The sequence below is a fragment of the Mus caroli genome, unplaced genomic scaffold, assembly GCF_978045245.1.
Source record: "Mus caroli unplaced genomic scaffold, Mus_caroli_1 scaffold_3, whole genome shotgun sequence".
Lineage (NCBI taxonomy): Eukaryota > Metazoa > Chordata > Mammalia > Rodentia > Muridae > Mus > Mus caroli.
Window position 1 is genome coordinate 33,027,501 of NW_028227258.1, and position 25,113 is coordinate 33,052,613.

At 38.9% G+C, this 25,113-nt stretch overlaps 1 protein-coding gene across 6 annotated transcripts in view; it reads left to right on the forward strand.

The window, feature by feature from the left end:
• The window catches only part of Ank2 (ankyrin 2), a 605,825-nt gene that overhangs the window by 435,063 nt on the left and 145,649 nt on the right, over positions 1–25,113 (forward strand). For all 6 annotated transcript variants that reach the window (XM_029474795.2, XM_085835544.1, XM_085835545.1 and 3 more), the window contains 2 exons: positions 11,244–11,342; positions 13,437–13,535. In XM_029474795.2, coding sequence (XP_029330655.1) covers positions 11,244–11,342; positions 13,437–13,535 — 198 coding nt within the window. The remainder of the gene's footprint in view (positions 1–11,243; positions 11,343–13,436; positions 13,536–25,113) is intronic.

Consider the following 25,113-nt stretch of genomic DNA (forward strand, 5'->3'; position numbering starts at 1 on the left):
TGGTATCAAATGCTATTGACCTTTACTGCATGCCTGCTACATGTTCAATACTCTTCTATATACATCATATGTTGTTCACAACATACAGTTCTACTTTAAAGGGAGAGTGTCAGGCCTCTAGTGAATTACACAACAACCCATCACATCATAGTCACATTCACTTGAGAGAACAAATCATGACTTTCTAGTGGTTGAAGTTACATAGCATTTTATTAACAAAAGAGGTCCTAGCTGCCAACAATGGCAGCACTGATTTTAGAGTTACTGATGTATAGATTCAGACAAATGCTAATACATTTACCTCAGAATTTTGCTAAAAATATTTTTAACACATATACTAATTTCCAGACATCTTATTGCTCTGCTGAGTATGGTAAATTTTTTTATTCATAGAAAGTATCTGGGTTGACACATGCACTGTCTTTTATTGTCAGCTTCAAAAAATCCTATTCAAGAGAGACAACCCAGGTTTTCAACTCCCTTTTAAAAAACACTTTTCGAGGCTGGAGAGATGACTCAGTGGTTAAGAGCACTGACTGCTCTTCCGGAGGTCCTGAGTTCTATTCTCAACAACCACATGGTGGCTCACAACCATCTGTAATGGGATCAGATGCCCTCTTCTGTTGTGTCTGAAGACAGTGACTGTACTTGTATAAGTGAAATAAATAAATTTTAAAAACCACTCTGCTTGATGTTTTAAAACAGTTAGTGACACACATCTAAGACCTTTCTAGTGGATTGTCTATAGAGAGGTACCGTGTAACATGTAGAAAAGAAGCACAAGAGAGGCTGAATGTTAAGGGATGAGAAAGGACCAACTGCAGGTAGTGTGCACGAGTTATGAAGGATTACAAAGAGCTTAACTGTATCAGTTCTGCCACTGATTTTTCATTTTTGGTGGAGAACAAGTGGATAAAATATATTCACGAGTGAAACAGGACCTTGAAGTGAAGCTCCCAGCTTCGGTTCTGAAGGCTGACGCTAATTGTGTAGAAATGCATTGTGTTGTATTGTCTGATTCCAGTTAGATGTGGTGTGTGATCCTTTTACTTATTTGCATGTTTTTTAAATAATGGTGTTTATAAAATTCTTAAAAATGTAGGGAAGCATTGTGTCATTAATTGGCATCTGACCTTTGAACCATAATACTTTATTATTGTAAGAAACCAAGAGATCAGCCACAACACCTCCGCTCTTCATTTTCACGTTTAGATTAAAGCTAGCTAAGTTCAATATTCATTTAATACCGCAGAATTGTCAAAATCACTTTAATATTCTTTTTATCATATTGGCTCATTTGAGCCTTGTAATTCTAAAAAGCTTAAGAAATAATTTTCAGAGTCTGAGCTATTTCTCACTAATTAGAATTGCAAATAGGGACCATAAGAAGTTGAGTTCTAAAGAATAAAATAGGATTATAGTGGAGAATGGCAGCCTGAGTTTGGTTTCTCACCCCTAGTCACTGGTTAGTTCATCTTTTATATGTTTAATTTCAAGATTAGGGGAATTAATACAATTGTGTGCTTAATATAGGGCTTGAATAAGAAAAACCTATAGTAAGCTTTAGCTATTATTTAAGTAGTGTGTTCCCTTTAAGTTGAACATTTAAATTTCAGTAAAACATGCCAATTATATGTAGATAAAATATTTTTTCTTTGAGATTTTATGTGAATATTTTACTTTAATGAATATTAAGTTAGTCATTAAAGAATCTATCCATAAAAAATGTTAGGCACAGGTGTAAGAGAGTTCAGATTTTTAATGTCAAATATCATGTCTTTGAATTATTGAGTCAGTGGCTACTCATGGAACCAGGGTTTTCTCATACAGTTCTCCCACAGTTCCACTGGAATTCAGAACACCTAAAAAATAAATTACTGTGTATAAACCAATATTTTTGTTAGTAAACATACTCTTGAATAAAACATGCCCAATTTAACTTATCACTATGGAAACTAGCACTGTAGCTCTGAGAGAGCTTAGTCAGCAAGGGCAAGGCATCTTTCCAATAGTTGGAGGGATGAAGGCCAGATTACTGTCCTTTAAAGTGACCATTTCCTCTGAACTTTCCCTTAAACACATATTTTACCTGCTTCTGTTTGAACATTTACATTTTACTACAGTTAAAGAGCTTACATATGTTAGTTGGATGTTTTCCGTGTGTAAAAGCCAAGGTAGAAGCCCTGTAGGATTTACAAAGCATAGTATTCAGACATATGAACTTGAAATTATTGACATGTCTGTGTAGTTGCTAATTGATTTTTATTTTTATTACTTACACATCACACTTATAGGCTACCCAGGGTTAGAAACCATGCTGTAGTACCTTCTTGCTTAGAACTCTCTTCAAACAACTGTTAACCAGTAGGTAGCGGTTTGCTTGCTATTGGGTGATCATGGTGCATCATTTGCTATTTCTCTCCCTAACTTTGTGACCTATTTTCCCACTGACCTCTTTTCTATGCTCTTATGAAACTTCAAGAAGAATGGGGAGTAATAAAATGCTTTACAGAGCCACTGAGTGTTAGTTACATTCTGACATATACACAAAAGCAACAGACTGAAATGATGGATCCATGAAGATAGAATATAGATATAACTTATACTGTTGTGTTATTGCTTGTTAGAGAAACAGAGGCACCTTAAAGGAGCAGTGGGCACACGGCTTTTTCATAGAAGCAGAATGTTCTTATTGTTTAACTACTTGGCATAGGTATATTTAGGTATCTTAAATGGCATATAGAAATAGCATCATCCTAAATGTGTAGTACAAAGCGTGGCAGTTCTCTTGGTGATCAAAGGACCACAGAACCTGATGACTTAATACAGGAACCTCAGTGAATATTTGTTGACTGTTTAATAAACTTAGTCTGTTTTATTGTATCAGCGTTGACATACGTGAAACTGTTGTCAGAGATTTATGCCCAGAACACTCCTTAGTTGTGTCTGCTTAAAATCATTGGAATATGCTCAAACTATTGCTAGAAACCAATCTGTATTGGATGCAGTAAAACTGACAGGGAAATATGTAACTGCTGAAGTGAATCTACACCTTAAGGTGTTATATTCAAGTTATGTTACTTGTCTCCCTTTATAAGTACAAATTCAATAGGAGTCTCAACTATAACAATATTGCCACTGAATCTAGCTACACAAGTGATCAGAGTACATAGCAGTCTCTGTCTTTGTCTCTCTCTCTCTCTCTCTCTCTCTCTCTCTCTCTCTCTCTCTCTCTCTGTCTCTCTGTCTGTCTCTGTTTCTGTCTCCATATCTCACCAAAACTTTGAGTTCTTCTCACTAATATTAAGATTACTATGGTTTTGTTTCCAGCATCATTAGATGTAGACTCTTGTCTGGTGGACCAGGCCATTTGGAATTAAGGATAGACTATTCTTGCCCTTCTTGAGGTTTTTAATGCTACAGCATGAAGAGAAAAATCTCTTAACACCTCTGTGTTTAGAACCATTTTTTTGTACATTTAGAATACTCAACCATTTTTAGATAAGTATTCTGTATAATATAGTATACAGGAGCTGAAGAAGTGGTTCAGTGGTTAAGAACACTTGATGTTCTTATGGGGGGACAAGTGTTCAGTCCCCAGTATCCATGTGAGGCAGCTCACAGCTCTAGAGAATCTGAACTCCGATCTCTTCCCTCTTCTGGTCTCTGGGGCTGCACGTGGTGCACACACTTAGTCAGACATACAAACATACACATAAAATTAAAAAAAAATTAAAATAAAGTATATAAAACAAGGACTTCTTGAACATAAGTGTTTATAATATAAGTCATTTTTGTATTCCAGGCTTCAGATTATTATGAAATAACATCAGAGGGCACCGAAACTTGTGAACAACACATTAAGGGATGAAAATAAAGCAACTCAGAATCAGTTTAAACAAGAGAAAGCCCACGTTAAGGTTTTCTGCTGCCTCCCCTTGTCTTCTATCTCTGCAGTTTTAGTTACTGGCACTTCTGTTGTGTTTCTCTGATCAGTCTGTCTCAGTTTCCTGATTTGTATGTCTGAAATCTGCCATGCCTGTCCCTGGTAAAAGGCTTTGTTCTGTATTTATTGAACAGCACAGAAAACATGTTGTGAGAAAGGGAGGCAGGGCTCTTTTCAGAAGTCTTTAACAGGGATTTACAAGGGAAGCAGTGATTCTTTGTCCCAGGCTCATCCTGAATGGCACTCATTTCTAAGGACAGAAGTTCCTAAGCTAGATCCATGTGCTGTGTGTAGCACTTAGGGTGGATATTTGTTTTGTTTTGTTTTGTTTTTGTTTTTGTTTTTTATTGGGTATTTATTTCATTTACATTCCCAATGCTATCCCAAAAGTGCCCCACACGCTCTCCCACACACTCCCCCACCCACCCACTCCCACTTCTTGGCCCTGTCATTCTCCTGTACTGAGGCATATAAAGTTTGCATGACCAATGGGCCTCTCTTTCCACTGATGGCCGACTAGGCCATCTTCTGATTCATATGCAGCTAGAGACATGAGCTCCGGGGGGGATACTGGTTAGTTCATATTGTTGTTTTGAGGTTGCTTCCATCATGCTGGCTGCTTTCAGCAAGTGATTACCACACCATACCCCCCTCCCACACACACACACACACACACACACACACACACACACACACTCATATATACATATACATACATATACAAACACATATATTACACTGGGTCTGAGGCATGGAAGAACACATAATCTAAAATTAAAGCTATGCTTGTAAAAACTGCTTCTATGGGAACTCCAAGGCATAGTAATGCTAGTTACATTATTCCCTTAAAAGGTAGTTAAATGTCAACAGACTGACTATAGCAGGTTAACTATAGAGTCTTAACTGATCTCAAAATATGTTACTAACTTGGCTGCAAAGTTCAGCAAAAGTTCAGTCTTTTGGAGATCAAGAGATATTTTCATAAAAATGTATCGCTGCAATAAATATTACCATATTGTTTTCATAAAGCAATGGGATATGGCGCTCATATTTGACCTCAGGTGCCATCTGCCCAGCTGTTACTTTCCTTTAGATTTCCTGGCTAAGCTGCACTACAGTATCCATGAAGACCATGATGCAGCTTTGAGGGTGAAGGAATGGATGTTGGTCCAGCAGGGTGTTGGATCAACAGGTAGTTTGAAGGACCCTAATTTCTGCATCCTTCCCTTACCAAACAGTGGATGTGAAGCGTGTAATTGGTAATCTTACATTTTTATGCTTGTCATCCTGTTGTTCAAAAGGGCATCTCTTATGTTTCCGTTGTCATTGTTTACAAATGTCACAGCAGACGTTACAGTCAGAGGGTTGAGAGGGTCAGTGAGTGGTCCTAAGTCACAATGCTGGTACTTAGAATAATAGGAACAGACTTTCCTTTAACCCCAGCAACAGCTTACTATTTCAGAAATTAACCATAACCATTAAAAAGGGAATAAATATGAGGAAAGATAAAAAAACCAAAAAACTTAATGATTACATTTAAATAAAAACACTGTCCTTCTTAACATAACGATGGAAAGACTTCTAGCAACTTTTTATGAACTCCGTGTTAGCTGAAACTGTCAATCATTGTTTGGGAATTTTTTTACTGTGTATACATCTATTTCTTTCAGATTCTCTGCAGTTTATTATATGGTTTTCCTTCACCTCAATACACTCTGGTGTACGAAGAATATCAGCTCACTGTTTAGCCCACAATTTCCAAGTTTAAATCGTTCTTAGATTTTGTTTTTAATTCTTGATATTAAATTTAAATTTTGACCACTGTTTGTTAGCATTTTGAGACATAAGTATCTAGTGAGAAGGAATTGATGTGCCAATAAAGTGTAATTACCATCTATTCATCAACACTAGGAAGCAGGGCCTATAACAAGACTGTTGGGTGCTCACTTAGCACAGTGCTGTGCTGAGATGAAAAACGACCACGAAATGTCCACAATAAATCATTGGCATGTTTGACACATGCATATACACATGTCCACAGGTATTGTGATTATGCTGTCATTAAAAATGAAACTTCACAAAACAAAGTAAGTAGCAAGAGATAGACAATGGCGTTTCTTAATTCAGATGTTGAATCTATTCGATGTTTCCTGGTAACTAGCGAAGAAGACAAACATTGAACTAATGCTTCTTTTTCAAAATGAAAGGACAATAAAAGGATGTCGAGGGCCTTGATGTGTTCTCATTTCAGATCACAGCCATAGATAACAGAGAGAATGGATTATGCACACAAGGCCATGAAGGCTGTTTGGATGGTCTTCCCATATCCACCTATGTAAAACCCAAATGTGTATTGAATGATTCTCCATAAGGCAGTGAAGCCTTTTCTGCAGGGAATAGTGATAACGTATTCCAGACACGAAGCTTTCTAATGACCTCACCACATGTCTATCCTGATATCTGGGAAATGAATGCTTAATTCTCAGTTAAATAAATTGTTCCAGAAAGTTCTTACTTTCAGCCAAACTCAATAAGCTTAGGTTGAATGTTCTAACGAATACAGAAACTAATGTTTTATGTTTTGATATGGGAAGAACAATTAGCCCTCAAACACGTGCAAGAGTCCCTGTTGGGAAGATTCTAGAACCTGCCTTGTGTTTCCACCCAAACATGAAGGCTATCTGTTCTTCATAATTGTCTCCTTCTTTGGCCCTGAGCAGTGTGAAACATCTATATCAAAGGTGAAATGTCCTGTGAAATGTGACCTCTGTTGCCAGGTTCCAGTGTCACTAAGGCTCTCGTGGGAAGTTTCTTCTGTGGGAAGAGCCCCTGAGGGGGCTCTTCAGGAGAAGTAGCCACAGAACTTTCCAAAACAGTTAACAGCAGTGAACATAGTCTCAGGAAGTGAACTGACCTGTACAGTGACAAGGAATTGCTTGTCACTGTGCACTCTCAGAGTAACTTCAATGCTTTTTCATGTTCATAAAATAAAACAGCTTAAAGTCAATTAGGGTAAGTTGCCATTTATTGTGTTGATATATATATATATGTATATATATATATGTATATATACACACACACATATATATACACATATATACATATACACATATACATACATATATATATACATACACACACAAATATATATGTATATGTATATATAAGCATAAGCATAAGTGTGCCACAGCAGACCTGAGGAGGTCAGTGCAGTTTTCAGGAGTCTCTTCTTCTACCATGTGGAACCTAGGGATTAAACGCAGGTGTCAGGTTTGGTGGCAGTCACCTTAGCTCACTGAGCCATGTCCACATGCTGTGTTCCTATTTCTGACACTATGTATCAAACATAATCTGTTTCCGACTAATTCCCTTTGTTATTAAAAGTTCCAAAGCCAAGATAATTAGTGTAAGGGTTTCTTAGCATCTACCTGCTATGGCTAAAAATTTTAAGAACTTGTAGTGGGAAATCATCCCACATCTTATCCTAACTAGCAATGCCATTTTAAAAAGTTTAAATTTGTTTTAACATGTAATAAAGACAGGCATCAGGGTTTTGTTTTTTTTTTTTAAAGAAAACATTTAAAAAGTTAAAGTATTTAGAAAGTTCTAGTGGCATAAAAGTGATCACCAAAAAAAAAAAAATCTCGTGTGTGTGTGTTTGTGTACACATGTGCATGTGTGTACATGTGTCGAGGTCACAGTTCTACATCAGGAGTCTTACTGAATTGATGGTCACCTTATTTTTTAAGATGGGGTCTATCACTGAACCCCATTGATTTCACTTGGCCAACTGGCCTATTAGCTCCAGAGAGCCTCCTGTGTGGCCTCCCTTAGCTATGGGGTTATAGGTACAATTGCCTTTTTATATGGATGCTAAGGCTACGAATGCAAGTTCTCATCCATACATGGCCATCTCTCTAGCCTAAAGATCCTATTTTTAAATCAAAAGAGACAGACTTTCAGTAGAGCAAACAGTGCAGTGATGTCTGATGTCTCTGGTCTTGGAAGGAAGTTCGCAGAGTGGGTCATTACAAAAAGTCACACAGATAATTGTCAGTCAATAGCCAACCATCGGCCTCAAGTAAGAGGCTTACTGAATTACATGACCTCATGTTTAAGAGAGGAGATGACTTTGGCAGAGCAAGTCCTTGTTTCATTGGTAGACCTAAAACATCTGGAAAAAATATCTTCAAACCCAAATCCTTAACCCTATTTAGATGAAACCCTGATGTTAAAAACAAACAAACAAACAAAGAAACAAAACTTATCATTATTGTTCCACTTATAATGATAAGTTTTGTTTCTTTGTTTGTTTGTTTTTTAACATCTGCAATCCTATAGGTGGAACAACAATATGAACTAACCAGTACCCCCGCCCCCCAGAGCTTGTGTCTCTAGCTGCATATGAATCAGAAGATGGCCTAGTCGGCCATCAGTGGAAAGAGAGGCCCATTGGTTGTGCAAACTTTATATGCCTCAGTACAGGGGAACGCCAGGGCCAAGGAGTGGGAGTGGGTGGGTGGGGAGTGGGTGTGGGAGCGTGTGTGGGACTTTTGGGATAGCATTGGAAATGTAAATGAAATAAATACCCAATTAAAAAAACTTATTATAATGTCTGTCAACCTTTTATTTCCAAGTAATTGCATTAAGCAAGTTGTCGTGACTCATTATTCATGGTAAAAGTCCTTACATGTTTTCTTCCTTTTAGGTAATTTATTTTACCTTTAATTGGCCCATTATAATTGTACGTATTTATGGGATGCAGGATGAAGTTTCACCATGTGTTTAGTTGTGTTAATGGTTGATGAAGCTAATTACCTAATCTAACACCTCAACAATGATTATTTATTCTGACGAGAATGTTCACAATCCTTTCTTCTGCCAGTTTAAAAAATATTTCTTTTCTTCTTCTTCTTCTTCTTCTTCTTCTTCTTCTTCTTCTTCTTCTTCTTCTTCTTCTTCTTCTTCTTCTTCTTCTTCTTCTTCATCTTCTCCTTCTCCTTCTCCTTCTCCTTCTCCTCCCTCTCCCTCTCCCTCTCCCTCTCCCTCTCCCTCTCCCTCTCCCTCTCCCTCTCCCTCTCCCTCTCCCTCTCCCTCCCCCTCCCCCTCCCTCCCCCCTCCCCCTCCCCCTCCCTCCCCCCTCCCCCTCCCCCTCTCCCCTTCTTCCTCTCCCTCTCCCTCTCCTCACCTCTCCCCCCTTACAATTGTGGCTTGCAAACATTTCCTCTCATTATTTAGTCTGTTTTCACTTTGTTGGTTGTTTTCTTTGCTGTGTGGAAGCTTTTCGGTGTGACCTGATCCCATTCTTCTATTTTATTTTTTTTTATTTTATTGCTTATGATCTTGAGAATAATCCTAAAAACCTCTGTATAGTACAATGTCATGAGGCATTTCCCCACACTTTTCCTAATAAGTTTATAGTTTCAGGTCTTATATTAAGTCTTGAATGCATTTTTGTGTTGTTTTTATAACTGGACTGGCTTCATTCCTTTGAAGAGTTTTGAAACAAAGGGATCATTGTTGCATTTTTGAAAAATGCTATCTTTTCCCAAATGGTGGTTATGGATACACTTGTCAAAAATCAATTGACTGTATGTATGTAGTACACTGATTTATTCCTGGCCTCTCTATTGAGTCCTGTAAGGCCACCTGTCTTTCTATGTCTGTGCTACACTGGTTGGGTTGCTCCAACTTTGTTGTGTATTTTGAGGTCAGTTTTCGCTATTTGGGGTCTTTTGTGGTTTCTTGAATTTTAGGAGAGGATTTGTAAAAGTGTATGTGTCATTGGTACGTTAACAAATATCACATTGAATTTATAAGTCACATTTAGATATAGATAACATTTTTTTCAGTGGTGTGGTACATAGATTTTAGTGATTTATGTAGGTAGAAACTTGATTTGACAGTATTATTAGAGGTTCTAAGATAAATTTATTTATTTATTTATTTATTTATTTAAAGAAAAGGCTCTTGGGATCTAAATTTATTTGAAGTATAATACTATTGATGCAGAGTTGTGTAACCTTAAACATGGTCTTTTGGCTTTTAATCACTTTGTAAAAGAGATTTTTCTATCATTTAAATATTTAAGAATAAGATCTATTTGAAAAACTGTATATTTGATACTAGATAGAGTTTTGACTTTAGCAAGCCCAGTAAATAATTTAGAATCGCTGTTTTTATTTTCTCATTAGAAAACACTTATATGCTTTGTGTGTATGTATGTATGTTCTTTGTGTATGTGTGCATATGTACATAATGTGTTCTGGGCATGCTTGTGAATATGCAGAGGCCAAAGAAGCACACCCAGTGTTTTTCTGCACCGCTTTCTGCCTTATTCCTCTGAGACAGGCTATCATTGGAGCTCAGTTACTCACCAGCTAGCCCAGGCACCCTCCTGTTCTGTCCCCTGTGAGCACCAAGTTCCAGATGCTCACCAGGTTTGCAGCAATACCTAACTTTTTAAATATAATGTTTAAATTATAATTTTCAAGGGGTCTGCAATCTTATAGGAGGAACAACGATATGAACTAACCAGTACCCCCCAGAGCTGTGTCTCTAGTTGCATATGTAGCAGAGGATGGCCTAGTCGGCCATCAATGGGAGGAGAGGCCCTTGGTACTTTGAAGATCATATGCCCCAGTACAGAGGAATGTCAGGGCCAGGAAATTGGGAGTGGGTGGGTTGGGGAGCAGGGTGGGGGAGGGCATAGGGGGCTTTGGGGATAGCATTTGAAATGTAAATGAAGAAAATATTTAATAAAAAAAAGAACAAAAACCTTTAGGCATGTGGGTTTCTTGTCTGTATGTATATCTGTGCACTACATGTATGATTGGTATCCATGGAGGCCAGAAAAGGACATAACTGACAGTAGTGAACTGCTCTGTCTATGTTGAACATAGCCCCTGTAAGAGCAGCTAGTATTCTTAGCCACTGAACCATATCTCCACTTCTGGCACCCAGCTTTTTACATGGGCTCTGGAAGTGCTGGGGTCTAAACTTAGAGCCCGTTTCTACACTTCTTAATTAAAGTGGTTGAAGGTTGATAAAATAAGTTCTCTAAACCCTATTCAGTTACCATTGTGCCTCTCTCTCTGGAGATTCAAATTTCTGAACAGAAATAGTCTCCTGTGAACACCAAAAAAGTAAGTAAATAAAATTAAATTAAAAAAGAAAGCCAAGAAAACTAGAGACAAGAAACGAGCGTGTCTGCTGTGGGTTGTGTTTGAGCATAGTTAGCTCACTGCCGTCTTGTCATTTCTCTGCTCCTAAGCCTGACTTCTTCTTCTTCTCTCAGAATGGACTCAATGCTCTCCATCTGGCAGCCAAGGAAGGCCACGTGGGCCTCGTGCAGGAGCTGCTGGGAAGAGGGTCCTCTGTGGATTCTGCCACCAAGGTACTGTTCATGTTCACGTTTCTTAACAATGAGGAAGAGAGGGATTTTTTGTTGTTGTTGTTGTTTGTTTATTCATTTTGTTCTATTTTGTCATTTTTTAATCATTGTAATGTGTTTCGTTGTTGGGGAGTTTTAAAGCTTTTTTTCAGTTATTTAGAAGTTTCCTAGGGATCCTTGACTACTCCAGAATAAAGCTGAAACCTTCTCCATTACTCTAAAGCATTGCAATCATCTCACTTCAGGACTTAGATGTGAGACTCGAGAAGTCTGGAAGCCCAGATCTCATTCCTTATCTACTATCATTCTTCCTTTGATTCACAAAAATAAGCCTAGATCAACACGATCCTCTGCAGACACACGCACCCATTTGCTTACAGTCAAATGATTTAAGAACAAACGAACAAACACTCAAACAGCAGCGTTAAAGCAACTCACTTGAAATGGTGGGGTTTTTTTAGTGGAAACAAGCAATCTTCTGCTTTGGTTAAGTGGATGTGTCTTTCTTTGGATTCATTCTGTTTGCTATGAGTATACCAGATCCTTAGTGCTCTACTGGGAGAGAACTTTTGGGTTATGGTTTCAATTACTAGAATTATTAAACTATTGATTGTAATATCGTTCACAGTATTTCCCTCCCTTGAATTGTGCATATTAGCATAAACATTCATTGAGCCCACCATGTTTTGGTTGCTTAAATGATGTTTGCTCTTGCTTTTATTTTTCTTCTAAATTCTACTGATATTTTTCTCTTTTCAATTGTCCTCCACTACCTTTTCTTCCCCTGCCTCCCGCCCTCTTGGTTGGGAATAGAGTGCTTGGGATCAAACCCAGGGCCTTGCTCATGCGGGGAAGATATGCTATTATCCGTCTGGTGGGATTCTTTCCTGAAGTAAGGATCTCAATTGTGGATCCCAGGTGGTCTGGGACTCCAAGTGTCCCTTACTGCAGGGATTTCAGATGTGCTCCACCAGTTTTGATTAACTTTGAATTCTAGATTACAGTTGTAGAATTTTCAAGAGAAAAAAATCTTTTAAAAGAAGAAGAAAGGGTTCCACAAATGCTGAGTGGATTGTGGCTCTGCAGTGAGCTGGTAGAAATCACATGTCCTTGTAGGTAGAAACAGAACTGTGAGCAAAGTTTCTCCAATCACTGAGAGTCCCCAGGTGCTTTTTTGAAAGATTTATTTTATAGATTGTGTGTGTGTGTGTGTGTGTGTGTGTGTGTGCACATGCGTGTGCATGTGTGCATGCATGTCTGAGGGGGTGCAGAACAGAACATCCAGTGTCCTGGAACTGGTGTGGTTGTAAGCCACCTAATGTAGGTGATGGGGTCTGTGTGCTCTTAGCTGAGCCATATTTCCAGTCTCCCTACTTATTTTTGCACAGTTAATGAGCACTGTCTCAATAAGCATTTTTAAATCGGCATTTTCTTACAATCAGGTGGTTTGGTGTTTTATTTTATTAAAATCCCTTTATATTTACAGGATACTGTCATACACACACACACACACATATCCACAAACTGTGGCTTTGTTAAAATCCAGTCCTACTATGGCCCCAACACAGAGGCACCAGTATTACAAAAGAAAGTAAAGTGAGAAAGTACCCAAGGAGATAAAGGGGTCTGCAACCCTATAGGAGGATCAACAATATAAACTAACTAGTACCCCTCAGAGCTGTGTCTCTAGTTGCATATGTAGCAGAGGATGGCCTAGTCGGCCATCAATGGGAGGAGAGGCCCTTGGTCTTGTGAAGATCATATGCCCCAGTACAGGGGAATGCCAGGGCCAGGAAGCAGAAGTAGGGGGGTCGGGGATCAGGGTGGGGGGAGGGTATAGGGGGCTTTGGGGATAGCATTTGAAATGTAAATAAAGAAAAGATCTAATAGAAAAAAAGAAAGTAAAGTGAGATGTTAGAAAAGATTCCCAACTTCTTATTTTAAAATAGAAATCTTTTGCAAGGTGGCTTGGGAAAATGAGTGCTTTACCATGGCAAAGTGTAGATTTTAATAATATGAGTAAACGTGAAAATGCTTTTATATTTTGATTTCTGCACAGTTTGGAAACCTCTAACATTTTCTGTTCTGTTTTAACAGAAGGGAAATACCGCCCTTCACATTGCATCACTGGCTGGACAAGCGGAAGTTGTCAAAGTTCTCGTTAAGGAAGGAGCCAATATCAATGCCCAGTCGCAGGTACTGGTGACCTTCGGATGTTCTCTGCTGTGAATATATAATATGGCTTTGTGGTATTGATTTAATTTTTTTTTCTGATGGGTTTTTTTTGTTTTGTTTTGCAAATTATTCTTTTACTAATTTTAGCCAAAATACTCTATGACATTATAGAGTTAGACTTCTTATTTCTAAACACTCGGCAAATGGTAATCCATTATTGTCTTTACGTACTTCAAAACCAAAAGGATCTGATGACAGTGACCTCTGCGAAATGCAGTTCGTGGAAGTGCTGGGCCGCCTCGTGATACTGTTTTGCCTGTAATCTGAAAACATTATCCAAAATCCAGCATTCCACTGGGCAAGCATGCTATGATGCAGGACTTTCCATACTCCGTTAACTCATACACAACTTCACTAAAATACTGAAGAAAACTGGCAGAATGAAACCCTATAGCTTTATGATACACATAAGCATAAAAGCACATTCATGATCGTATTAAAGTTAAGAAAAAAGAAATAATAATTAAGATAAATCACACGGTAAACCTGACTGCCCCCCCTTTTTTGGGGGGGGGGTGTAGAAACTATGTGTGCATGATACTTCCCTTCTTTCCCCTGTGGGTAGGAATCAAACAACTTACCTTTATAATAAAAATCCATTCCTTTCAAATGTGGCAAGCCCTATGGTTGATACCATATTAAAATACAAACAAAACCAAACAATTAAAAACCAAGTATCTTTCCATTTGATCTATTTGGTTCTATTTCTCTTTATAGTGCTAATCACACATTATTGCTACATGAGGTATTGGAAGCTCGTTCTTTGGAGCATCCCCTGGCTTGTCTTCATGTAGCAATATCTACTTCCTGTCCTGTTCATTCCTCATTCTGTCTCCAGAGATATAATTCCATGCATGACACACATACCAGTCCAGAAAATGCTAAAGATAAGTGCTTCAATCAGCTTAGTTATTGCTTCATTTTGATTACAGAGATTAATAAACCCATGACATATACATCATCCATTTTTGTCTGTGTAATGTTATGACATTTTGATTAATCACTTCTATTTTTGTTTGCACCTCAGACTTTCAGCTAAATTTGTATCAATGGCTAACTAGGAATCGAAAACATACCATAGCATAAAGCTTTAATAGAACTATTTGAAGATTGGTACCACTTTAAAAAAAATGTTATGTTCCCATTAGATACAGCTGCATCTTGAGCCTGAAAACACAGGATGCTATGAAATAACTGCTAATAACTGCCCTGTGGGCGTGAGCCAGAAGTATCCATTTAGTAGTAGAACAGGTATCCAGCAGGCAGGCAGCTCTGGGCTCCTTCTCAAGCTCTACAACACAGACATTTCTGTATATAGCAAAATAACATTCTTTTACTCTCTGATAGGCATTCTCAAACATACACCTGCAGTGTAATCCCCCGAAGAGCTTGCTAAAACTGGGTCTCACTTCAGTTTCTGGATGCTCTGGAGTGGTTAGCTCTCAAAGGCGGGTGCTACCAGTCTGGGAACCGTGCTTGCTTCAGAGGACACGAGAGATGCCTGGCATGTCACATACCGCAAAACATGTGTCAGTGAATTATGAACTTATAAAGCATGGAGCTGAAAGCAAATGATGTTCAAATGGGCACCTGGGTTTTCTTTAGGATAACAGGACACTAACCTGCAATGCTGAGATTTCTGTCTATAAAAAGAACAGGGCTGTATTCCTAAAAATGACTCATTGAACCCAGTGATGTTAAAGAAGGTGACATACGGCAAATGTTGCCAAGTAAATGTCTGTTAGAAGCTATGGTATTAGGTATTACTTGGTGGTTTATATGGGTTGTGGACAATGCAAGGATAATTAGCTAAAGCCATCTTAACATTCCTGTGATTCTACACTCACTGAAGCTTATTCTTCTTGTGGTCCTAATTGTGTCAGCTTTCAACAGATCTTGAAAGAAGGCTGACGTCATCACTATGAGATTAAAATATCATTAATCGTGCAGCACACTGTTAGCCTGATGATTCACATGGCAGGGAATCCCTACACAAAGCTTCAAATGGGATTTTTTTTGTTATATTGTGAGAAAATTTATGATTGGGACAAATTATCAAATTTTAAGATGTTTTCTTCTAAACGCCTAACTCATTTGACGAATTTGATGGCATCATTGAATTTAGATACCCACCATTATCAGTTGACTCATATATTTTTTAAAAGAGGTGTTTATGCAGGCAAGTTAACCATCTTGCTGATGAGTCTTAGCAAGTTTGAAAAGGCATGGACTTAAGGCCATGGATGCTGGCACAAACCTTCCCTCATTTTTTTATTCCCATCATTCCTAGCTAACTCGGGACATAGTTTGATGCATCCAACATTTGTTGTTAGATGAGTGGGTGGGGACATATTCAGGGAAATAGAACAACCATAAAATGGATGTCGGAATCCCAGATTCACAGCACAAATCCTAAATTATATATATGCAAATGTATGTATGTATGTATGTGTGTGTGTGTGTGTGTGTGTGTGTGTGTGTGTGTCTGTCAGTCTATCTATCTATCATCTATCTATCTAAAAGCAGGAAGACAATAGAGGGTTAACAGGAGCCATCATGTGATGTTACCCATCTGCTTTACATTGGGCACTGTTTAGTATTTTTATAACTCCGGCTAACCTCTGTTCTGAAGTAGCGTTTGTTTCTTTAAGTCTTTTTTTTTTTTTTTTTTTAGACAGGAGCCACCTTGTAGGTAAGGTATGTCTTCATGGCTTCCAACAAACTCAGCTGAATCTGAACATTCCACTTATTCCCCCTTCACCGGTGGGGTGTCTTCATTCTAGCTCCAGACTGTTAGGAATACCGTGACCCTGCTCCCTGGAGACTAATTGTCTTATGTATGACTTGGATCGAAAGACTGAACTCAAAACCTAGGAGTATCAATAGTGTGAGACAGTGGAGCCAAGTCCACTGGGTGATGGGCAGGAGCCACAATGTTCCCAGAACTTTTAATTGTATCAACAGAATAATCCAACTGGTTGGACCCAAACAGAATTCCTTTCTCTTTCATAGCAGGAAGAACTTTTATTGGTTTGGGCAGCAGGAATTTGGATTTTTAAACAGAGGTACACCCAAGTAAAGCTGTGTTTTGAAGATTTAGAGTAGGCTCCTGTCCATTTAAAAAACAAGATTATTTTTTTTCCCAGATAATACAGAATGATGAGAAAATACTCTTACAAAAATAATGAAAAATTGAAATCTTTTAAAACATAAAGCCTTGGTTTAGGTAAAGTAGGGTGCCTAGGTAAGCAATCAGCCATCCTGTGTTGCTCAGCGGGGGTGGCGGACACTAGGCTACAGGTTTGAGCCATTATGGTTCTATCTCTAGCACAGGCAAAAAGGGAAAGAAACGTGTACCACCACCACCACCACAATAACAAAACGGGGCGGGGGGCATCTTTTCAGAGAAGAGCAAAATAACAGCATCACCAAGGGGGACAAAAGCACAGGGGCAAAGTAAGTGTCACAACCCAGGAGTGCAATACTGGGAATGGAGACTGTGCACCTGCCTGTGGTCCAGCAGCCAAGAACCGCTGCTTTCTTCTGCTTGTGTTATATGAGGTTGAGCCTGTGGCCCTGTATCTCACCTCTAATCTAGCGGTAGTAACACTTGGTTTGTAGAGTCGCTACAAATGTGAGATAGATGCAAAGTCCTTGCTGGCACTGAATGCAGAATGAATGTCACCTGGGGTTCTAATTATCAGGCATATCATGTTATTTCCCTCCACAACGGTAAAGCGAGAGTCAGGGGGTTGAGGTTACAGACAATGCCATCTGTCATTTTGTTGTTGTTGTTTTCCTGATTGTCTCTTAGAGTTGAAAGATTGTTTTTTTCTGGATTAGGATGGAGAGAGGTAAATCCTTACTCCATTACTAACGTTTATCTTTAGTAATTAGGAGTGTGGAACTTCCTGGGCCATAACAGCTTTGGCAGGTGGAGCAGAAAGCTAAATGTTCAGAAAAGTACTTGACACAAATAGGCAGAGAAAAATTTGAATGTGGTCAGTGTGTACCAGGGGCTCAACACCATTGCACAACTGAAGCCCAAAGCCTCTTGTTGTATTAACTTTTGTCTTTTTAGTTTAGTTCTGTTGTCTGTCTGTCTGTCTGTCTGTCTGGTTTAGTGGTGTGTGTGTGTGTGTGTGTATCTATCTGTGCCTCAGTCTTTCTCTCTGGTTGTGTGTGTGTGTGTATGTGTCTGTGTGGCTAAGTTGTCTATGTGTGTGTATCTGTCTGTCTGTCTGTCTGTCTGTCTGTCTGTGTCTCTCCGTGTGTATGTATGTCCATATGTGTGTCCTTGTGTGTGTGTGTGTGTGTATGTACATGTGTGCCATGCATGTGAGTGTGTTTAGAGGAGAGAATAGAGCTTCCTTCTGGATCATTCTCCACCATGTTTTCTGGAGAGAGTCTCTTACTGAACCTTACTGGCAGTGAGCAAGTCTTAATAATCCTCCTGTCCCCAGTCCCTACAGTATTGGGGTCATAGGCACAGCAACACCCAGCTTTTTTACATAGTTCCTGGAAGTTTGAATACAAGTCCTTATTTTCTTGCATAGTGAATTCTTTTCCCACCAGAGCATCTCTTCAGTCTCTTTATTAACTCTTGGTAATTAAACCAACAGATCCAAAAATGTTCACTTTTTATTTTGTTAGCTCTAATAACTAGTTGTAAAATTGTCTCTCACTTTATCAAAACCTATATTTCTGTTAAATATTATCATGATCTCAAAAATTGCCATACAGAGTAATGGGGTTCACAATGGCACCCACACACACACCTTGGACTTTACTCACAGTCACCCTGTTATCCTCGCCTGTGCTCCTGGTTGCCCTCCCTTGTGTCTGCTGCTTCCTTTCTCCCCTCTAAGGCCCCCTCCTATTTCCATGTCATATGCATTTGCTTTAGGGTCTGATTACATGGAGTTTTTAAGCCTCACATGTATGGAGCCAATCTGCTTACGTCGACAATGGGAGTCAAGACACTCCCTGTGTCCTCTGCATGAGTGAGTGAGGTTTTAAATGTAAATCAAGGGTCCTTTATGGAGGAAAGTCCCTGTTCTCTCTTTCTCTTTCTCTCTCTCTCTCATTAGCCCATATTACTCTCCTGAGAGTGAGTATTCTAGACTCTTTTTCCTAAGATATATTTCAATTCTTAACCCCCATTACCATCCTTCATGTGACAAGGAAACAATTTTTGATAAAACTGTTTACTGACTTTCATAACCTTTCAGTTGATAGAGAAAATGACTCTAACACTGTACATCTCTGAAAATCACTCATTCATTTGTTTTCTGCCCCTCTGATTCTGTAGTAGACTCTGTGGCCCTGCTACAGGATTCTGCCCCAGTCTCAGACAATGAACACATTGTTCCCAGAGTGTGTATGTGCACACTTTATGCCACTGGGACAGGAAACCCTATTCATCGATAGATCAAATTCTAGTTATAGACTTTGTAAAAGTACTTACATCAAAGCAGATTCATCCCTTAGGAGACACGATACTCACAGCATTCACGTAGCCCATGATAAAACCCCGCTGAACGAAAATGGTGATTCCTCTGAACAACTGGTCCTGTGTGGGCATCATTATTTGAAAGCATAATAATAATGATCATCCCATTAGCTTTGACAACTACTGTTTTACACAGTCATGTTCCAGAAATATACCTAAATAGATGAGTCATGGTGTGTGTGTGTGTGTGTGTGTGTGTGTGTGTGTGTGCGTGCGTGCGTGTGCGTGTGTGTTTTGGGAGCAGGTATATTTTGGAATTAATGTTATGGATAGTCACTAGTTTCTTCTGGTCTTCACCTCAAGAGCATTCTTTTTTTTTTTTTTTTGCTCCTCAAAAGAATTCAAGAACACTCTTCACAAAAAGAGTGGGCTGAGGCAAGCAGCAACAGCCAGATTCTACCAGGCAGGGAGTCAACTCTTCTCCCTATGCTATCCCTTCCATCCTGTCTCTCTCTCAGGAATGAGGAATGCTTTTCTTGGAAGCCCATTTTACCTTGAATTCAGTTTGATATAATTAGATGTATGAGATGCAAGAATATGTATAGGAGTCTAAGGACCTTAAAGTTAAACTGTTCTCCAGCACAAAGAGTAACAACACTCTATGTTCTCCTGGCAGGAAGTCCAGAAGCGTGTTTGATAGAGCTAGAATTGACTACCAGTGTTCTTCGGGCCATGATCTGGTCCTTCAGGATTGACTGCTATGGTCTGAATTTACCACTATCCGTTCTTTTTCTGTATGTCCTGCTTTGAGTGTCTGTTGGGAGTTCTTTTTGAACCTAGAAGCAAGGCAATGAAAATAGATTTCCTGTAAGACTTTAAAAAATAAATCTGACTTTGAATGAAAAGTTAGGAAATGAGTTAGGTATAACTATGTCCTGTCATGGGTGAACTTTAGAGGTGAACACAACTCCTTAGACGCTGGGGTCTGTAACTTTTATATTGGGATCAACTATTTTATATATCCAGATTTTTTAAGTAAATAAAGCACTTTCTAAAGGAACAGGTTGTTTTAAGTACCTCCTTCTTGGAATGAGACAGCCTGTGTCAGGAAACCTAGTGCACATTCTACAGTTATCATAAGTACCATGGATCAACCTTGTTATTTCACATGCTAATCTGAGCACCCTTGTCTTAGAAGGGAACTCACCTTCACTGTCAGCTAGGATTCTTCTCTTCTTGTGCATCATATCCATCATATCCATCATATTCATCATATGAAGGGTCTGTCTGTGGCAAGCAGTAAACTAGAACAGGTTAAAGGCTGTTATACATTGTATCCAATGCACCTTCTTGATCTCAGAGCTTCTGAGTGCCACCTGCTCTAGTGGGTAAGTCAACACAGCCCCACTTACTTAAGAAGAATTTCATAGTAAGGCTTTTGTCACCTTAAACTATGGTGTTTCTCAAACATTACTGAATCTTTTTATATTATTCATATTCACAGGTATTGTAACACGTGAAAAATGACTTAAAATGGGACCTTAGTAATATTCAACACTGATTTTTTTGTTTGCCTGTCTCTTTTGCTCAATATAGTGATGAACCTAGGGGCCCACACATATTAGGCAGGCCCTTTTACCCATGCACCCCAATCCTCGCCTTTCAAGCTGTTCAATATCAGACATGGGATAAGAATAGCTCTAGAGTGCTGCCAGCTTTTATGTGACTCTCAGAAAATAAATGTACCGCAAATATCATAAAAATAAAATGAGATTTTTATTTTGGAAAATTCAAAGAGATTTTTGAATCCCCATGAAATCTGTCAGTATATTTGTGTCTCTGCCTGTGTTAGACCACATATTGTGATTTTTGATCTGCAAGTACTCTCTCAAGTTGATTAGTTATCATTAGGTGACAACATGATTGACAGCATTGAAGGAAGCAGTAATTTTATTTGAGTATTCAGATTTTCTAGATATGTCTGGAGGCGGAGCTACACTGTTATCTTCTATATTTGCTAGGAAAGTCAAGGCTACTGTCTGCACTTGATAACATGACAAGATGAGGCTTCCTGTGAGCTGCTCTCATGAATCTTGCAGTTGTTTTATACTGCGGTTGCCTTTAGAGACTTGCACCAGTACTTGGCTAGTATTTTATTTTCTTAAAGGCAGCTGAAATAGGACACATATTTAGTAACTACTCATTAAAAACAACTATGAGCCGGGCGGTGGTGGCGCACGCCTTTAATCCCAGCACTTGGGAGGCAGAGGCAGGTGGATTTCTGAGTTCGAGGCCAGCCTGGTCTACAAAGTGAGTTTCAGGACAGCCAGAGCTATACAGAGAAACCCTGTCTCGAAAAACCAAAAAAAAAAAAAAAAAAAAACAACTACGAGTATGTGTGTATGTTTGTGTGTGTATGTTGTATGAGAGAAGCAAAGGAGCCCTAGCTTCTATTTTAATATTTGAAATTAAAATTTTGATGCCCATTTAGTTAACTTCAAAATAATGCAGTGATAACTGACCAAATGAGTACAGTGGCTTAATTCAATATAAGGACTTTAGTCCAGTGGGCCTTTGCTCTGGCGGGGGAAATGAAAGAACCCTACAGTGGTTGTTGCTGACTTACGTTTCTCATTGCTGTGTAACATATTTTCTTGTGTAAGTTACTGGATCACTTAAGATATTGCGCAAAAACAGATATTTTAAAGCTCTTGTTACAATGAAGAGCTGAACACATTGCAACTAACCAAGCAAACAAACAAACAAACAAACAATCAACAAACCAAACAACCCTCCACCCCCCAATCTGGCTCTTATAATCTATACTGTTGGTAAAGAAATACAAAAAAATGTGCCAGGGAGTAAATGACCACTTAGGTTCAATATTCAAATATGTAATGACTCCATTTTTTTAATTTCTCATGTTCAAACATTTTCATTACTCATGTAATCATTTCTCAGGTCCCAACATCTGTAAAATATGATTTTAGTTTATATCTTCGTAGCTATTTATTCTATACACATTGTAAAGGAATTTTTCCATGTGATTATAAAGATAAATGTGATATCATGAGGAGGATTTACTGCAAGATAAACGTAACATTTCTTTAAAGAAACTTTCTCTGTGTGTATGTCTGTGTCAGGGGAGGGAGGCTGTGAGACCAGGTCATGTACTCACGGGACACCAGAGAAGGATGTAATCTGAAGGAGTTGGTCCTCTCTCAATAATGTGTGCAGATTCCAAGGAGAGACCTCGGGCACTTAGGCTTGGCAGCCACCACCTTTCTCCACTAAACTATCTCTACCCAAGCTCAACATGTAATTTACAACTTAAATCAAAGTTAGCGTTATATGTACAAAAAATGATGCAAGCAAGCTCTTGTGAGTTTCCTCCCTTCCACATTAGCATGTCCGTTGGTGTATCCTTGTTTATCTCTTGTCTGGGTAGCAGCCATGTTGGTGAACTTTTATGAGTATGGCTTCTGACATTCATAGGAGACACAATCTGACAGCCAACCTCCTGATCTTCTGGCTCTTAGAATCTTTTCATCTCCTTTCACAATGATCCCCGAGCCTTAGGTGCAGGAACTGTGTTGTAGATGGATCCTTTGGGGTTGGGCTCTAGAACTCTACATTTTGATTGGTTGTGGCTTTCTCTAATGGTCTCCAACTGCTGCAAAGAGACTTTTACTTGATGAGGCGTAAGGGCTATACTTATCCGTGGGTATAAGAATGTATATTTAGGATGTAGTTAGGGATTAGGCTGGTTTAGTAAATTTCTTCTCTAAGATTTATTGTTTTGCTAACTCTGGGTAGCTGGCTAGGATTCAAGTACCAGGTGTGATTTCTGTCTTGTTTGGTGGGTCTTGAGTCTGTTGAGAAAGCTATTGGATCTTATGAAAGCCATACTGCTTGTTGCTGTGCTTCATAGGCATCGTAGCTGCTAGAGTTGATTATTGCTTCCTTTGGAAGCTTGCATGGCACCTTCTGGCACCATGAAAGCTATTCTTCATGGAGGAGGCTTCTGGGTCAGTTCCAGCCCAGGGATCTGGGGCCCTGTGTTTGACATGCATGGTGCCTTCAGCAATAGGGACGAGAAACATCTGTGGGAACACCAGGGGCAATAACAATAGCCTGTAATGTTTTAGGAGTCTCTTAGACGGCTCTGACCAACAACACGAAAGAAAGCTTCGCATGGTTGGTGTTGTGCTTTTGTTAGGTGGTCTTTCTTGATTCTTGGAGGGAGCATTGTTAGGCAAGGTGAGAATATTACATTTAAGCTATTTTTGCATATTTATAGATGAACTTATGTGTATTATAGGTATTGTAGGTAGATAGTTAATAGTATGAATCCTTATGAGATTTTAAGACTTCCTTGTTATTGTTTTATTCTTCTCCCTTTCTTTTGTTTGTATTTATTCCTCCTCTCCCTAATTAGATTTCCCGTTTTACCCATTTCCTCAGTCTGATCACTTGCACGCTGCTATTGGACTCTCTGTTGCTCTCCTACTCCTGCAATGACTCCTGTGTACTTTCCTGGTTTCTGAAGTTCCTCAGGTTATTTACAGGCGGCTGAGGGGAGAACAGCCTTCTCCAGGAAACAGCAGGCCAATCGGTTATCTGTTACCTATTCATCACTCCTGAAAACATACGTGTGCAAGTGACATTATACATTATCCTGAGCAGGTTGTCACTACATATTTAAGACATATGTATGTTCATATACTCAGTCATATGCGTATTTATAAATGTACACACACACACACACACACATATATATAAAACAGCAATTAACAAAAAGGCTATGAATTTGAAAGAGAACAAGAAGGAGTATATGAGATTGTTTAGAGAGTGTAAAGGGAGAAATCTCACAAAGTAAAAGAAATAACAATGTAATGTCATTGCTTGCACTAGTTGATTTATTGTATTTTATGCATTCTTCACTTTATTTTTTAAAAGATAAAGATTAATTTATCTTCATTTTGTGTGTATAGGTATTTTGCCTGTATGTATATATGTCTGTGCACCCTATGTATTTCTGATGGCCTCAGACTCCAGAAAAGGTTATTGGGTGCCCTGGACCTAGAGCTTACAGATGGCTGGGTGCCATCATATGGGTACTGGGAATGGAACTTGGATCCTCTTGATTAAGTGCTCCTAGCTTCTAAGCCAAGTCTCCAGCCCAGAGTGCTTTATTTTAATCTAATGGCAATATTGAAAACTGCACTTTGGTTTAGATGTCATATGAATTATGATGTCTCCAACTTTAAATAGGAAATGGCTCACCTTGTACTTGAATTACAAAACCCTTTCTCTACTTTATGATATAAAATTCAGACAAGTCAGTGAGCTCCAGGATTCCTCCAGCTCTGAATGCTTCCTCCATATCCAAGGCTCAGAGTCTTTCTCTGTCACTCCTGTGATTCCTGTAACATCTGATTTATAGACTGTGCACCACTGTAGACCTACAATGCTGGTCATACTCTGTTGTTATAAGAAGAAATCATGTCTGTTCTTCTGTCCTCGTTTTCTAAAAAAACAACCAAATTCTGAATTTAGTTGAAGGGAGCAGCTCAAATGTTGTGCAAACATGAAGCCACTGTGTACTAGAGAGTGTCCTGTGTGGATTGCCTTCACTTATCCAAAGATCTTTTGAATCTAGAAGATGAGGAAATCAGTTGAGCTTCACTGTCAAATAGTGTACAACCCTATGCTTCCTTCTTGTTTTCTAAACACACCCCAGAGTCCCCAAAGTTGTCTTTATTTTCACGACTACAATTAGTCCAGATTGGCTTCCTGTATCTTTCACAGCTGGGTGTTCACAGTGTATTTAGGGACATGATTTGAATCATCCTGACCTTCAAGCTTGCTGATAATTTTAGGATTCTTCCAGACCTCATTTCTCACAATCTGCTTCAATAGGAGAGGGGTACGGAAGGTACTGAGAATGAAGAGCACAGCAGTGCCCACCAACCTGTCTCAATGCTACTATGTGTCTAGCTGATAGACTGTCAGGCTGCTAAAGAGTTCTGCTCTGGACAAAGAGTAAAACTAAACCCTCAATCTTGATGTCCGCCTGCTAACAAA